Here is a 16,004-nt window from a genome sequence, read left to right on the forward strand (position 1 = left end):
GGTGACAGCACTGGTGGATAAGGGAAGAGTGATAGATGTCACCTACTTGTGCAAAGCATCTGACACTGTCAACACACATCTTTGCCTCTAAACTGGCGAGACCGGGATTTGATGGATGGGCCACTCAGCAGATAAAGAATTGGCTGGATGGTCACGCTCTGGAAGAGTTGGGGTCAATGGCTCAAAGTCCAGGGCTTGATCAGTGAGGAGTCGTATTCCTCAGGGGCTGGTACAGAGACCAGCACCGTTTAATGTCTCTGTCAGTGACACAGTGGGGTGGGGTGCACCCTCAGCAAGTCTGCTGACCACACTGATCTGTGTGGTGTGGTCAACATGCTGGAGGGAAGGGGTGTCATCCAGAGGGACCTTGACAGGCTTGAGAGGTGAGTCTGTGCAAATCACATGAAGGTCAACAAAGTCAGGTACAAGGTTCTGCACCTGGGTTATCACAAGCCCCAGCATAACTACAGTCTGGGTGGAGAATGGATTGCAAGCAGCCCTGTGGGGAAAGATTTGGGGGTGGCAGGGGACAAGCAACTCAGCATGAGCTAGAACTGTGCACCTGCAACCCAGAAAGCCAAACAAGTACCATCAGTGTGACCAGCAGGTCAAGAGAAGTGATTCTGCCCCTCTACTCTCCTCCAGTGAGACCGCACCTGGAGTAATGCAACCTGCTCTGGGGTCCCTAACACAAGGAGATGGCACATCCAAGCTGTGTTAGCCATGTCAAAAGTTGACAATGCAGTGTGTCACCCACCCAGAGAAAGCACCGTGGCTGGGAGGAGGAGGTGGTGGAGGAGACTGGGTGCTTATCAGCAACACCGTGCTGTGAGGAGCAGTGTTGTGAATGCACTTGGTCTGCAGGTCTTCTGAGGCCAAAGAGGTACTAGTTTGAGCAGCTCAGTGACTGCTCTGGCTGGAAAGCTGGGTGTGTTAGGGCTCAGAGCTACCCTGCAATATAATTCCCTCTTTGCTTTACACCTCAGTCCCAGTGGGACATACATACCCCAGACTCCCAGTAAAACTCTTACCATACAAATCCTGCAATGCTTGCACAAACCCTCACAAGGATGTGAACATCAGCTTATGAAACAAAGGAGGAAGAAGGGCTTTCTTTCCCAAACCAAATTGTTCAGCCAGTCACAACAGCTGAAAATGCAGATACTGCTTCTGTTCAGAAAGAGATAAAGACCACGTGTCGTGGTGCTGCTGGGCAGTACTGGGAGGAGCGCTGAGGAGGAAAGGCAGGCTCTGAAAACACACTCCTTTTGCAAAGTAAGCTCTCTGTATTCATCCAAGAATGTCTGCAGTACAGGGTTCATCTTGTATAAATAAAGTACAAAATTTTACAATGTCTTAATCATTATTTTAACAAAAATACTAAAAACTGAGTAAAAACTGAAACCAAAGTCGGAAGGGAGACTATCAGCCACAAGGGATGTCCATAAACATTTGTAGAAATTGGATAGTAAAAACACTTTCTCTGTACAATAAAACCATCCTCCTAGCATCTCCCTGTGAGACAGGTGGCAGCAGCACGGGGGGCACAGGCCAAGGACAGAGGTTGGCAGCAGCCCCAGTTTGTGGGTCAGGCTGGAGAGGCTGTATCCAGTCCACAGTGATATCTCCCTCCTGGACCAGAGTGAAGTGCCGCACATCAGTAGCGTCCAAATGGGTTGTTGTTCTGCTGTGTCTGTGTATCTGTTGAGGTCAAGACAGAGTCAGACAGTCACAAGGTCTGGTTTGGCAAGCAGATCCCTCTCCCCGTATCACAGCGCACTGAGGAGCGTGGCACAAGCTGGGAGATGAAAGGGCAATCTTTACAGCACTCCCTGCCTGCTCATCTGTCTGAGCTTGTAAGCTGCAGCACAGTCAGGATCCCATATTCTCTGAGAGGAAGATAGATAGATACATGCCAGCCCTGATCCTAAAGCTTCTCCAGAGATATCTCCATCTCTCATGGTGGAATCGGTGCCCCATGAACAAAGCCCTGAAAGCTGTGGCAGCAAGCTATGAGGATGAGATTATGGATTAATTATTTCTGAATCTGAAATAAAACCAACCCTGTACAATTTACATAGCACCTGCAGCCACACAAACTGCTCAGACAGCTCGTGCCCAACATCCTGAGACACACCCAGAAACTGGTCTGCGAACAGCTCAGGGACAGCTATCCTGGCTCCCTGTCATTATTTCAGTACAAATGAAGGACGTGCCCAAAAGACTCCCAGGTGGCCAAAAAAGAAGGGCAAGAAACACAATCAAGTTATATTCAAAATCTGCTGGGATGGATGTTTTGTGATGTGCAGTGCTCACAGTGTACTTGGGTACTGTCCAGTTAGTACAATACCGCAGGGTTTTTTTCCTGAAACCCAATCCATACGTTTGGCATTAAGTCAGGCTAAGGAAGAGGAGACCAGCGTAACCCAGCAAGCCTGGTGTCCTCCTAAACTCTACTGGACTATCCTGGGCCCAAAGTATTCTTGCCCCCCTCCTATGGGCTGTTCTTGGTTTATGTCCTGCTTCCCAACCCATCCCAGACATTGCAAACAAGAACTCCAGAGGGCTCCTGGCAGAACGGATGCAAATCCAGTGAGGCAGCATGGAAGCTGCATGCTGACATGTGGCTGCACTGGATCCATCCATCTATTCCACACAGAGCAGCTCTCTGCTGTATAGCCCAGGGCAAACCCCTGTCTGTCCTGCCATGCAGGATCGTCCTGGCTGAGACCCTCACACAGATTTGTTGTTTGTGAACGAGGGAAGTGGGAAGTGCAGCACATTCAAACTTCTGGTTTGGGGAGGGGTTTTTTTGGTCAGAAGAGCCAAGAGTTTTCCAGCAGGAAACACACAGAAGCACAATTTCCAAGTCCCCACTCTGCACATCCTTATGTCTAGCAGAGTCTCCCAATGCACTGCACAAACCATTTCTGGGCATTATTTCAGAGCATGTCTGCTGGTTTTATGGCAGAAAAGCCAGCGAGGTGACAGTAGAAAACAGCAGGTTGTTCAGAAGGGAAAGGCACAGACACTGGCCTCTGTTCCTAGATCCCCCAGCCAGCAGTTCAGTGCAGATTACAGGAACACAGTGCCAGGCTGAACACTATCTCTGGCATTGGCCTGTCTGTGACAGTAGCCACAAAAGCCCAAAAGAACACTGCTAACACAGCATGCATGCAGCAACGCTTCTCAGAATGCCCTCCCCGCCTCCAAGATCGTGCCCTGACCACACATCAAGTGAGTGCCCCAGGAGCACAGCCTCCACCTGTAGCAGAGGAAATGCCTCCAAATGCTTTTAAGCTGCAGCCTGGGTCCTTTCAGGAAAGCTGCATGGCAGCCCTGACACAGACTCAGCTTCCCGGTCCCTCTGCTGGCAGCAGAAGGAACCTCTGCAAGGTTGCTCAGAAGCTGTCAAGCACTGCCTGCTCTGCTGCTGTGTCCCTTTGGGCCAGGAGCTTTAAGTCCTGATGCCACTTCCCTGCCAGCATCATTTGTGGGCCTCAGGCAGGCTGGCTTAGCCTCCCTTCTCTACACCAGGGTACCTGCAATAGAAAACAGCAGGGAGGAAAGTAGGGCTGGGATAAAAGAACTCTAGGGCTTACTGGAAAGCTGCTGTTGAAGCTGTCGAACCAAAGCAGCTGTTTGCTGCTGCTGCTGTGTCTGCTGAAGACCCTGGCGCTGGAACTGCAAAGAGAGAAACACAGTTACAGCCACACCACCCAGGCGCCTCGGCTTTCCACAAGCCCTGGGAAGCACAGAAGAGGGAGAAAGGGGTGGTGCAGATGGAGCACCCTTGGATTTATGCTGGACTATCAGGTCTCTCTGCCTCTGAGGGAATACTCACAATGGGCTGCTGAGGGGGAAGAGCCTGCATCCCCAGCCCCGGGGGCTGGCCCTGCGCCTGTGGCTGAGGCACCGTGGAGACCTGGGGTTGCTGCTGTGGCTGTGGTGGCGGCTGCTGCTGTTGCTGCTGCTGCTGCTGTTGTTGTTGCTGTTGTTGCTGCTGCTGCTGTTGCTGCTGCTGCTGCTGCAAAGACAAAAGAGAAGGGACCATCAGGGAGCTACATGAGCAATGATGGCAGTGACAGGGCACAGGAAGGGCTGAAGGAGGAGTTGTCCTGTGCAGTAACGTGTCCTTGTACAGTTTTCCTCACAGGGACCTACACTACCCCAATTTCCAATTTCTCCTAATTTTCAGACATTTCTTTGATCTGCCAATGCAGTTTTGAACACTCTAGATCAACACCATAATTTCTAGCAGAAATAGAAAACTACTAATGCCATCATAAAGAAGCCCAACGTGGTGATGCTGGGTATGGCTCCAATCACTTGCTCAAAAGGGAAGGATTCAGGCCTGGAACACACTCAAACCAGACAAAAATACCACTAGGAGAAGGGACAGCATCTTAGGAGAGGTTAGAAAAACCTGACCTACGGAAGCTGCAAGTGCTCCTGAGGAATGCAGTGGGTAAACATCAGAGAGAAAGAAGAGCCAGTAGACAGCAGGACACAGGGGACAATACTAACTGGATACAAGAACCAGTCACAAGCACATCAAGGCTTGGATCAAGGATTCAAGCCAAAGGGAGCAAGTTTCCAGAACAGCCTCCTAACTTCCATCTTAAACTAGTTTGGCCACCTTGGTTCATAGAACTATAGAATAGTCTGGGTTGGAAGGGACCCCAAGGATCAGAGAGTTCCAACCCCCCTGCCACAGGCAGGGCCACCAACCTCCAGGCCCGGATCTACACAAGGTTTCCCAGGGCGCCATCCAACACCCCTGAACACCCCTGGGACAGAGCATTGACCACCTCTTTGGGCAGCCTGTTCCAGCCCCTCACCACTCTCTCTGTAAAAAACTTCCCCCAGTATCTAATCTTGGTTCTTGAAGTGGATGCTCTTGCCTGGGTACACAAGCAAGCAGGTGACTGAATGAGCCAGGATACCCCTCCCGATTTCATGTCCTACCTTCTTGCAACAGCTGACTACCACCCCATGCAAGACAAACCAAAAGGCCATCCATCCTTTCTACAAGCCACTGCCTCAGGGGAGTTATCTCCATCTGTTCTGCAGCTGGTATGCCCCTGATAACACAGCAGGAGCCATGGTAAAGGGGAGATTTAGCTGACACTGCTGGGTTGCTTAAAGAAAAAAAGAACGAGGTGGAGTGTGCAAAAAGCTGAAGGTATACACGAAGCTACTGAGCCAGGAGAAGCACTAGCAATTTGTCTGAGGCATGTTCTTTTTCTAAATATGAGGGATGAAGAATGCTAAAAGAAGCTAAGTGAATAGTCAGGGGGTGCTACTCATCAAAAGGCTTACAAGCTGCTGACTAAGGCAGCCGGGCAGCGCCATGTCCAGCGCACGGCAGCAGTTCCCAAACCTGCTGATGGCAGCGCTCTGCGGGAGCCGGTCCTGCTCGTGCCCCCTCACACACAGACTCACCACTCCGTGCCATGCTGTCTCCCCATACTCCACAGGTTTGCTGGGCCTCCTCACAAGGCATGCGACTCACCCACTGATCTGCTTCTGTGTTTCTCTGTCAGTTCAATACGTTTCTGTAACTCCAAGCACTGTGTTCCTATCTGTGTATCATCAAGCTATTTAAGACCATAATGCAAATCCATGGAATACTTGGCTCTGTTGATACATGTCTGTGGACATCTTCAAACCTACAAAGTTGGGTCTAACAGCTCATTTTGGACCAGTTTTTCAGTATCTACTGTTAGATGTGGAGTATGCTGATTCACACCAGGTTCCTGGCACTGGAAACTGCAAGTGATGGTTATTCTGATCTTGTAAAAACACAGATATGCTCCTACAAACAATCTTGTAAGGAACAACTCCACCCTACTCTTGTGTGGGTGGGGGGATTTTCACTTTGTTTCTAGCTCCCGTAACACTAGAGAGATGCTTTCTGCATGATCTTATGCGCTTAGCTGGAGCAGGAAGAAGTGGGATGTAGGCCACAGAGGACTAAGCAGACCTCTACTCCTCTTAACAACCCTTTAGCTCATGCTGGGTGACTGGCAAAAGGCAGCGTGGCAGGTATCCCCTCCACTTGTTAGAGCCACGCAGCCCCCAGTAGAGCTAACATCCTTCCTGGCACCAAGGGGCAAAGCAGAACGTTGCTGACACAGATGGCATTGGGGCAGCCTTGTCCAGCTCCAGCAGCCTTCCTCCTGTCAGCAACCACTCACCCTCAGAATCTGCTGCTGCTGTTGCTGCTGCTGCCTCAGGTACTGCTGCTGGTCAGGCAGTATCTGGCTGGGACGAATTCCCGAGGGGACTGCTTGTGGGGCCAGATGGTTCATCCCACTCATCATGGGGGCCTGCTGTATTGATTGGTGAGGAAACCTGCAGGAGAAAAAGACAAGCTCATGGAGTGAAATATTCATGGGCAGACAGCTTCTTTAATCCAAACCCAACTTGTCATCAGTAGGATAAATAGTCCCGACATCCTCTTGTAATCCGTGCTGCCTCTCTACAGGAAGATGATGGACTCACAGGCCTCTCAAGGGTTTCACCCAACCTGCTTTTCTAGAAGGCCTAAGTAACAGTCCTTGCCCCACGGCTCTGCATGGCTCCCTTTCTGGATTTATGACTGCTCAGGAGCAGGGGAAATCCCAGATCTAACCTTCAGATGGTACGATCCGCTGGTTAGTTTTAAAACCAAAACTACTGATTCTCTCAGGTCATCTTTTCCTCATACTTCCCAGTTCCATCTTTCTCTGTGGCTGGTATCACTCTCCTACCTGAACCTAGCATCTATGAATTTCACCCTGTGTCTCTGTTTCTTCCCTGGACTGAAACCTACATAAAGGTGTTCGCGTGGGTGAGGAGGACTCAGAGGCTCTATAATAAAGCACAGAGAAAAGGCTTTTCAGAGACTGCTGCTAGGGCTGGCTGGACACAGCAGGGAAGCCCTTGATAAAGTACAGTTATTAACATCCAGTAGTGTGGGAGGTACCTCTGTGTGTTGCTCAAGGTGTGCCCATAGCCAGGGGCCTGCTGGTGTACGTAGCCGCTTGGTCTCTGCTGCATCTGTCTAACAGGATCTACCAGGGCAGGATTAGAGCTGGGGTGGGAATTCTGATAGGGCTGGCCAGAGTAGGTAGGAGGTACCATCGTGCCCGACTGGGAGGGGTGCTGCTGAAGGCCTATGTGGGAGACATAAGGTGTGTAACCCTGAAATGAAACAAAAAGCCTTTGTCAGTCACGGGGTGAGGTACAAAAGAGAATCTCAAACACCACCTGTAAATACTGTTGGAAGGCTACTCAGCTCTGGGATTCAGACTCGTGCTGCCCAGTAAATGAGGAGAGAGTTCAGGACTTAGCAGCAGAAACAAAGACACTGCCCTATGCTGGAGCCAGATTCCAGTCTTACCTGTGGTCACTGCCACTTACCTGGGAGGGCTGCAGTGCTCCATAAGATGGGGTTGGTGCCATCTGGCGCACAGGCTGCTGTCCCATTATGCCCTGTCCCTGCTGGAAGACAATGGAGGAACACTTTTTTCAACATCTCCAAAGGGCAGGACACTGTTACTCTCTTCTCAGCAGCTCCCACCAAACCAGAGAGCTAAACTAAACTGCACTGCTAAACCCAGGAGGTCACTGCAGAGCACACAGGAGCAAATGACTTCTGCCTCACCGTGACTTAGGACAAACAGACCACTAATCCCTGGCTGTAGGGTGGTAAGATGTGCCCCTCTCACCGCCCAACACCCACAGATGCCCCAGTGCACCTCACTGCTGGCTCCACCAACTGTTAGTGACATATGCCCATAAAGCAGGTGGCACACAGAGTGCTGCATGAGAGGAACAGGCACATGAGGACATCTTTCCAGGGCAGGAACACAGTTCTAGCTGAACAGGACAGCTCCAGGAAACAGCTTGGCCTTTCTGTACTGCCAGCCCAGCAATGGGAAGCCCAGCCCTGACATACCAACTTTGCTTGAAGCTGCTGCCTCAGGATCTGTCCCTGGGACACTGGAGGCTGCTGTCTGTACACTGCTGGCTTGTAGGAGGGGTCGATGCCCATCATGCTCCCCATCCCTGGGGGCAGCACACCGCTGTAGGGGGGGCGACTCTGAACGAGCTTGCCCAGCGGCATGCGCACAGGTCGGTAGGACGTGTCCAGGCGCGGGCCACCTGCGAGAGGGAGAAACAGGCCAACCAGTCACATGCTCTCACTGAGGCTTGCAGCTCCAGAATGACTGACCATCACTGTATAGAGGCATGTGACAGGGAAAAGGGGAAGGGTAGGGACCAGCATAGGACCATCTCACAGAAGGGGTTCTTACAAGAGGTACCCAGAGGTGCAATATGCTCATCTCTCCTGTGCACCAACCTGCTGGAAGAGGCTGATTCTGGGCATAGAGACCCACTGGTGATTGCCCATATGCCAGCCTTGACATAGTGCTTCCTGACTGGTGATGCAAGAGATCTGCAGGCATACCGACTCCGTATGAAACCCCTCGGCTGGGGCCCAGCACAAAATCCTGTGAAGACAATGAAGGAGTAATACAGATCAACATGCACTGGGAATTCATTAATAGTATGAAAAGGTTGCAAAGGGCTTCCAGGGCTTCCTCCTGTCATGTGAGCTGGGTAGCCTCCTTTCCTCCCTCAGGGATCAAGAAAATATTTGCCCTAACCCAGGCTAGAAATAGCAGGATAGAGCTCCAGCACTCCCAGCTAAGAGGAAACACATCCCATCCTCACTATTACACCACCCTCAGGAAGACTCAAGCAAGGGAGTATTCTGTGACTAGGAGGGGTGGACAGCAGAGGTCCATAGCTGTCAGGCAGTCAATTACCTCAGTTTTGCTGGCAGATTGGTTCCGTTTCTTGGTTTTGCTCTGTTTCTTCTTGCGTTCCTCAGTAGAGGTGGCGGGATTGGAGCTTGTCTTATCAGCCTTGGCTGGCTCTGCAGCTTTCTTCTCAGCCTCTAAAGCCACAGGCGTAGGAGGCTCTTCCTCTTCAGGGGGCAGTGGCAACGGCTCCAGGTAGTAACTGCGGGGCTTGGGTTTCAAGTGTGTGTGGTACAGAAGAAGCCTCTGCTGCTCCTCAAACCTAGACACCTTGCGATCCACTCGGACTGTCCCAAACCATCCCCAGGAGAGGGGGGCAGAATGCTTTAAGCCCTCAAACAGATCCCAAGGAGAAATCTTCTGCTTTGTAGAGACTTGCAAACCCTTTAAAACAAAAGATAAGAATGTCCACGTCTCTGTTGTTTCTCCTACAGAGGTGCAGGAAACACTATGCTTTCTCCAGGCTGTACTCCATGTGTCCCAGTAAACAGCCTGAGCCCTTACTAGTGGTCCCTGCTCCTCCGCCCAGCAAAGTAGCCAACAACTGCCAGGTTCCTTCATCCCATCTCAGTCAGTTTTCAGTCCACTAGCACTACCTAGTAGCTCAAATGACAGGGAATATGGGTTTCTCTTATGCTTTCTATAGTCATAACAAACTCTAAGCTTAAATAACTTCTCAGGCCATAGCAGCATGTAGCACTGAGCATTAAAACCCAGCTTTGGCCTTTTCGGACAGTCATGTGCCAGCCTGTCTGTGTGCAGCCAGCCACTTCAAGCTCAGCAGGCAACAAGGTGCTACACACAGATGCCTCCAAAGCTGTGTAAACTCAAGGCATTGGAGGACAAGGTGACACCTGCACTCAGGAGCTGTGATGGAGGGGAAAAAAAAACAAAACTTCCTTTACCTCCTTCTTGAAGATGGAGTCAAATCCAGCTATTTTATTGCCTTTGGTGTCAATGAGGGATCCCTGAGGTTCACAGGTGATGACATCACGGGTCTGCTTTGGCAGCGGCAGTAGTTGTCGCACCTTCTCCAGGCTGTCAGACTGCCGGTCCCCCAGCTCTTTCTGCACAAGTGCAACAGAAAAGACTTGAAGAATCACTTACCAAAAAATCATCCAAAGCTCACCTGTGCCTCTTCTGGTGTCAACCTCCATCCCTGTAGTACCTCTCACCTTTGCACCCTTCAGCCCTACAGAGCCACTGGGGCTACCCTCACTGCTTCATCTAAACAGCAGCAACAGGACTGAGTACCATTCACGAGACACAGGTAAACCTACATAGCTGGACAACCATGACACAGCATACACTGGTCCCCAGGCAGGGCCTGGTGTCTCTCACCCTGAGTTTCTTGACAAGATTCATGTACGCCCGCTTGTTCTCCTCCATGCTGCCCTGAGAAATGCTGGACATATCAGCAGCCAGGGTGCCATTGATGAGAACGCTCAGCATGTCCAACACGGTGGTGAAGAGCTCACTGTTGGTCAGAACAAAAAGGTCAAAGTCACCTCAGAAGCAGATATAAAGCCTCTGCTATCACAGTAACATCAAGTATTATTGTATGGCCTCCAGTCAGAGCTGCCAGGCGCTCTCCAGACAAACCTCCCATGCTAATCCTCCTTTTGCTTACACTCAGGTAAAGGGCAGTATTGCAGATTAAGCCTGGCCTCCTGTCTACACTGTCTATCCACTCAGCTTCTCAAAAAGAGAAGCAGCAGGTCCAGACACAGCTCTTCCACTCTCCCTTGCTTATCTCTCCACACTGGGAAAGCCAGGTTTTCTCTGGATATGTCAGAGTGCACTTGGATATCAGGACCTAGGTTGTAGCTTGCTTTATTACTCTGAAGTCTCTTTCAGCTGTCACAGTATTTCTGACAGGTCACAGAGAGACAGTTATCTCACAGGAGAAAAGGGGCCATGCTAATGACTGCCTCCCTTTGGAAGCAGATGGATCAGTGGTCAGCCAGGAATTTACTTGTTTGACTGCATGTCCACGGTGCCACTGCTGATGATGTCCAGGAGAAGCACAGCCCACTCAGTCGTCTGCTGCGTACTGCGTTGAACTGTGTCAAACATTCCCCCTACCTGGCAAAGAAAAGCAGCTTAGTCACTGGGACACCAAGAAGAAACACTCAGATTTAAAACTGAGAAAGGACCTAAACCAGAGCAACTCCTGTGCTACAGCAACTTCTACAGAGATGTGACAGAGAGTGCAGTCAGCTGAACAAACCTCAGGTGCAAGTAGTAGTGCTGTGGACTGCAGAAGTATTGGAATGGAAAGGCACATGTCCAAACAGATACCAAAGCTGTGAATTTTATCCTGGCAAAATAGACCAAGGGAGTTTTAACATGCACCCCATCCCACTCAGGGCTCAAGACTTGCTATTTCCTTGCCTCAAGACAAATATAGCTCCCCCCCCAGCGTGTGTTTGTGCCAAAAAGGAAAGCAAGCAGACAAATCTTCACCCCATTTAGTTCATCTCTTTTCCTACAGCTGCTCACCAAATTCAGACGTAGCTTCAGGGCCTCATGCATCAGCTGCTTGGCTTTGCAGTCATCTTGGTACTGATCTTCCCGCCAATTCGTAACGATCTGAGAAATGTACAGGAGAGGGCAGGCCTCACAAGCTGTGCTCTGAAGTTTACAGAGAGCAGCTTGTACTGCCCAGTACCCAGTGACTCAGAGATGGTCCAGCTCAAGCACCCTGTAATAACCAGGGTAAGATCTTTGCCTTGCTGAGCATATAATCAGACAGACAACACCCCAAAAGACATGTCCTGCCTGCTGGAGGAGCAAGACCTCGAGGAAAGCAAGGGGAGAAGTAACACCTACCTGCTGGACCTGACTGTACAGAGAGGTGAGGAGGCCTTCCCGCTGCTCATCCTGGCCTTTCAAGCATGTTAGCACCAGTGACAGGAATGGCTGCTGGCTCAGGAGGGACATGCTGTGGAGAGAACAGACATGGAGCAATACTTTCCAGACTGGGGAAACAGCACAGCAAGCACTGCCTGCCCTTTCCCCAGGACTCACCTCTTCTGCTTCTGGCGGTCCCGCTCTTTGCGGGACGATGACCCCAGATGTTGTCCTTTCTCCAGTTCTTCTCCAGCAGCTTTCAGCACATGGCCCTGCACTGATGTTGGAAGCTTGGCAATCAGAGGGGCCACCAGCCACACTCCTGATCTCTCTAGGGAACTGTGACAACACAGGAAAGAAAAACAATGTGCAATCCAACCTATGATTCACACCAGCTGACAAGACAACCAGGTGCTGGGACTACACTTACCTGAGGATGGGTTTGGATTTGTTGCTGGAAGGTGTAGCACTTGCTGAGCTACTGATACTGTTGACTCCGTTTCCAGCAGAGCTAGCAGAGCTGGTTTCTGCTGACTGCTGGAATACCTCAATAGTAGCCTTGGCTATATTTTCCAACAAGGAGTTCATCTCCTGGAGATAGGGAAGAAAAGACAGCCAAGTCCTTCTCTGAGAGCACCCACTGCCAGAGCTTGCACATTTCAACACAACTCAGTACAAACCCAGTTTGACAACTTCCCCATGTTTGCTGCTCTTCACGTCTCAGACTAATTGCATCTTTCTCATGCATCTCTCTCATGCATCCTTTCACAGGTCTGAATCCCTCATTGCTTACTTTCTCCCTACTTCTGCCCAGACACCTCCCCACCACCTCACAGCCACTTCATCACTGGCAACACACATCCCTGTATGGTCCCTTTGAGCAGAAACTCACGTTGTTTGCTGTCTGCTTAATCATGAGCTGCAGCTCCAGTGAGGACTGCCTCATGGTCCACTGGTCCAGATTCTGCAAAACACGCACACATACTCCATGTGAGTCCATCTCTCAGTTCAAACTACGTCAATCTGTACCCTCAGCTCCCATGACAATGAGTGTCAGACCCCTCAAAGGGCTGCATTTTGGATAACCCCACTGTAACCCTACACCCTTAGACTGTGCCAGGAGCCTGCACCTGTAGGATGCGTTTAATCCTCTGGCGCTGAGGATTTTCTCCTTCCTCATTGTCCAGTAGCCGGTGTGGGTAACAGATCAGCTGCATCAGCCTCTGAGCCTGTGTGCTACTCAGGACAGGATCCTGCAAGTCATTGCTGTCTTCACAGAGGGACTTGAGACATCGCTCACCTACCCACTCCTGCAAGATGAAGACAGAGTCAGTACAGCCAAACTTATGCCTGATTCCACACCAGTGTCCCTACTTTCAGTTTCAGAGAGATGCAGGCAACATCACACTCATAAAAGCCTTCTTAGTATGCAGTTATGCCTGATAATGGTTTCTCTTTGTGAGCTGTACTATACTGATTCAGCAGATGTCAAGCACAGCAATCACAACAAAGAAAACATCAACTTTGACAAGTCAGCGGTAAAACACAGTAGCTACTGTTTCTTGTAATAAAATATTGATATGATTTAACAGTACTCAGTCACTGCCATGCCCAGGCTCCATCAACACTGCTGCTGGGGCTCAAAAGATGAGAGGGGATAACTTAAAGTTATTTGGCTTATTTCCTGCATAACAAAGTTCTGGAGCTCTGCTAAATTAAATAATTCAGGGCTGCAGCTAAGACTAAGCCAGAATGCATCTTACAGAAAAGCACACCCCTGAATTCTCAAACAGGGATGGAAAACACTACCATCCTTAGTAAAAACTAATGACTTCACTTCCCAAAGCCTGGAAGAGGAAACAATCGACTGGATGCAAGCCATTTGTAAAATTACAGATCAGGAGGAGAAGGTAGACACAAAACTATAACTGTCAGCCTCTCAATTTCAGTTGGTGGTCCCTAAATGTATGATCATAACAAAGGCAGCAGTTTCCAAAACAAAAATTAAGTAGGTACTACTTCACACAATTTATGGTTAACCTGTAGCATTCAGTACTGCAGGATTTTTCATACTGGAAATCAATTAAGCAAATTCATGCAATTTAAATCTGCAGAGGACTGCTATATAAGCACTTCTGCAGCTGCACAGCAAGCCTGATCAGAGAATCCTTCTACCAACAAGCATCAACCAGAGGAGATGAGGATCTAGTTCATGAAGGACAGATGCTGATGCTAAACCTAGAAATTCAGAACAGCCCCTCTTAGTGCAGCAGAGAGCATTCTAAGTGGAGCACATATATCAGAAAGGCTAAATATCTGGTTTGAAATCCTTGTGAAACCACAGCCTAGACCTTCAACTTCATCCCAGATGAAGTTTCCCCTTCGCCAACACACATAATCTGGTGATTTCTCCACTGTCTGTGATATTTCTTCTCTTCAGTGTCACTGCCTCTAATCGCTTAAGACATCTCTTCCCTGTGTATGGAACACACACATCCTTTACGTCACTTGCTTGACTCCCTACAAGAATGCAGATGTTGTCTCTGATCTAATTTGTTGGTGTAACCTCACAAGTAAGTATGAAGTCAACTGCCATTTTCAACCTTGAGGGACTTTTAGCCTCTCTCTGTAACATTCCTTTATAGAACAGTCACCTCCACGGGCTTCATTTCACTGAAAGGGAACCCCTTGTCTCCCTCATCACAGGAGAGCACTATGACCATGTTTTCCATGTGCTATGGACAACTCCACCACCCCAATCACCAGTCAGGTTCACACCTCTGACTCATACTTCCCTCGTGGTTTCCACTGTGGTTCATGACAGCTCTGTGAAATGTACCTTTTCAAAATGCCAATCACAATTACATTTATTAATTTACATAGGCAAAAGGGCAAACCATCGACTACATCACAGCACCTACAAAACCTTTCACTTAAATCTCTATAATCTGCTCCTTTTCCCCTCACACATTTTACAGGAAGTCTATAAAATACACACCTGAATACAAGGTGCAACATTTTCTGAGTTTGAGAAATCACAACCTATAGCTTAAGGCATTCCTCAGGCATTTCAGAATGGGCAGCACAAGTTCTGCAGCACCCACCACTCACACTGAAGATGCTAACACTAAACACGTATCCACGCTGTCAGCACTACCTCAGGTTTCAGTAACACCAAATATGCTGAATTTATGCTCATAAATAGGTGGGTCCTTCTTTGGTAGCCTGGTAACATTGCTATATAACAAGACAATTCATAAACAGCAGCATCACAAAGCGCAGATGTGTCATGTTTACCCAGAAGTAATAGGGAACATAGCTTCTAAATTGTAACTCTGCATCTTTCCTGTTGACAGGATAAACTCTTAAATAAGACCAAGAACACCCTTCACCACCCATTTCCCTACAGGAGTGGTAACAGCCACTCCACTCTGCAGCTACAGACCTTGTTAGCCAGGTTTCAGTTCCACAGATGTCCACTTTCCACACGGAACACAAATACTGGTGCTGTCAGATTAGGCTAAGCAAATGATTCTTGCTTTCTTTAGTTAACTAATCAGGGCACTGCAGAGTCCACTTCAGCAGCCTGGCTGCAAGCACCATTTAAGGTACATTCTGAAAGGCAGCAATCATCACTTCTACAAGCTGTCTCTCATGTCTATCTTTTTTGCCAACAGCACACATCTCTGCAAGCCATGCCAAAGCAAATGGGACGTGCAGTCCCTGTGTACTCCAGCACCTAATTCTTGACAATGGTTTCCCTCTGCTTTCTGCTCATGGAGAGCAATCTTTAGGTCCATCACATGTCACAACCATCAGAGGTTCATCACCATCTGTCAGAGAAATACCTGCTCAATGCGATCTGTCATATGGAAGACACCTGCCTGCAGAAGAGGTAAGAACAAACCTAGAGATGGGACAGACTCACCTGCTGGCATATACTCCTTAGGACATACTTGGCATACGCATCCAAGCTAGCTGTTTCTACAGTTACTACCCGACTACCAGACTTCCTGGTGCCCAGCTCATCATCCATGAGATCATCAACGCCTCCAGGGTGGGAAAAGCCAGAGCCTTTCAGCTCTGCGTCTCCTACGAGGAAAGCACAAATGTCACTTAATCATCAATGCTTAAACCCAAAGCCTGACCCAGAAAACATCTTGAGCTTTTCTAAGCCTTTGCTGCAATCAGTGACCTCTCTGCAGCGAAGAGATGTTTACAGCTCAACCAAAGGGCTTCAGACAAGCCCAAAACAGATCTTGTCTGGCTTTCTGTACAGCCAACACATGCAACACAGTGTTTTCTTCCATCCCCCTAAAAAACACTCTTATGGGTACA

At 49.2% G+C, this 16,004-nt stretch overlaps 1 protein-coding gene across 1 annotated transcript in view; it reads right to left on the minus strand.

Annotated features, from left to right (window-relative positions):
• Positions 1 to 1,263: 1,263 nt before the first annotated feature.
• Positions 1,264 to 16,004, minus strand: part of MED12 (mediator complex subunit 12) — a gene marked incomplete at its 5' end in the record, with an annotated part of 33,888 nt that continues 19,147 nt past the window's right edge. Inside the window, 19 exon segments of the mRNA XM_084269008.1 lie at positions 1,264 to 1,701; positions 3,603 to 3,684; positions 3,845 to 4,027; positions 6,201 to 6,357; positions 6,971 to 7,188; positions 7,408 to 7,488; positions 7,946 to 8,151; positions 8,351 to 8,501; positions 8,820 to 9,197; positions 9,719 to 9,880; positions 10,155 to 10,290; positions 10,789 to 10,898; positions 11,316 to 11,405; positions 11,646 to 11,757; positions 11,844 to 12,005; positions 12,097 to 12,257; positions 12,559 to 12,630; positions 12,797 to 12,976; positions 15,595 to 15,758. Coding sequence (XP_084125134.1) covers positions 1,658 to 1,701; positions 3,603 to 3,684; positions 3,845 to 4,027; positions 6,201 to 6,357; positions 6,971 to 7,188; positions 7,408 to 7,488; positions 7,946 to 8,151; positions 8,351 to 8,501; positions 8,820 to 9,197; positions 9,719 to 9,880; positions 10,155 to 10,290; positions 10,789 to 10,898; positions 11,316 to 11,405; positions 11,646 to 11,757; positions 11,844 to 12,005; positions 12,097 to 12,257; positions 12,559 to 12,630; positions 12,797 to 12,976; positions 15,595 to 15,758 — 2,849 coding nt within the window. The 3' untranslated portion in view covers positions 1,264 to 1,657.

This window comes from Gallinula chloropus (assembly GCF_964237585.1).
Source record: "Gallinula chloropus genome assembly, chromosome: 11".
Taxonomy (NCBI): Eukaryota; Metazoa; Chordata; class Aves; order Gruiformes; family Rallidae; genus Gallinula; species Gallinula chloropus.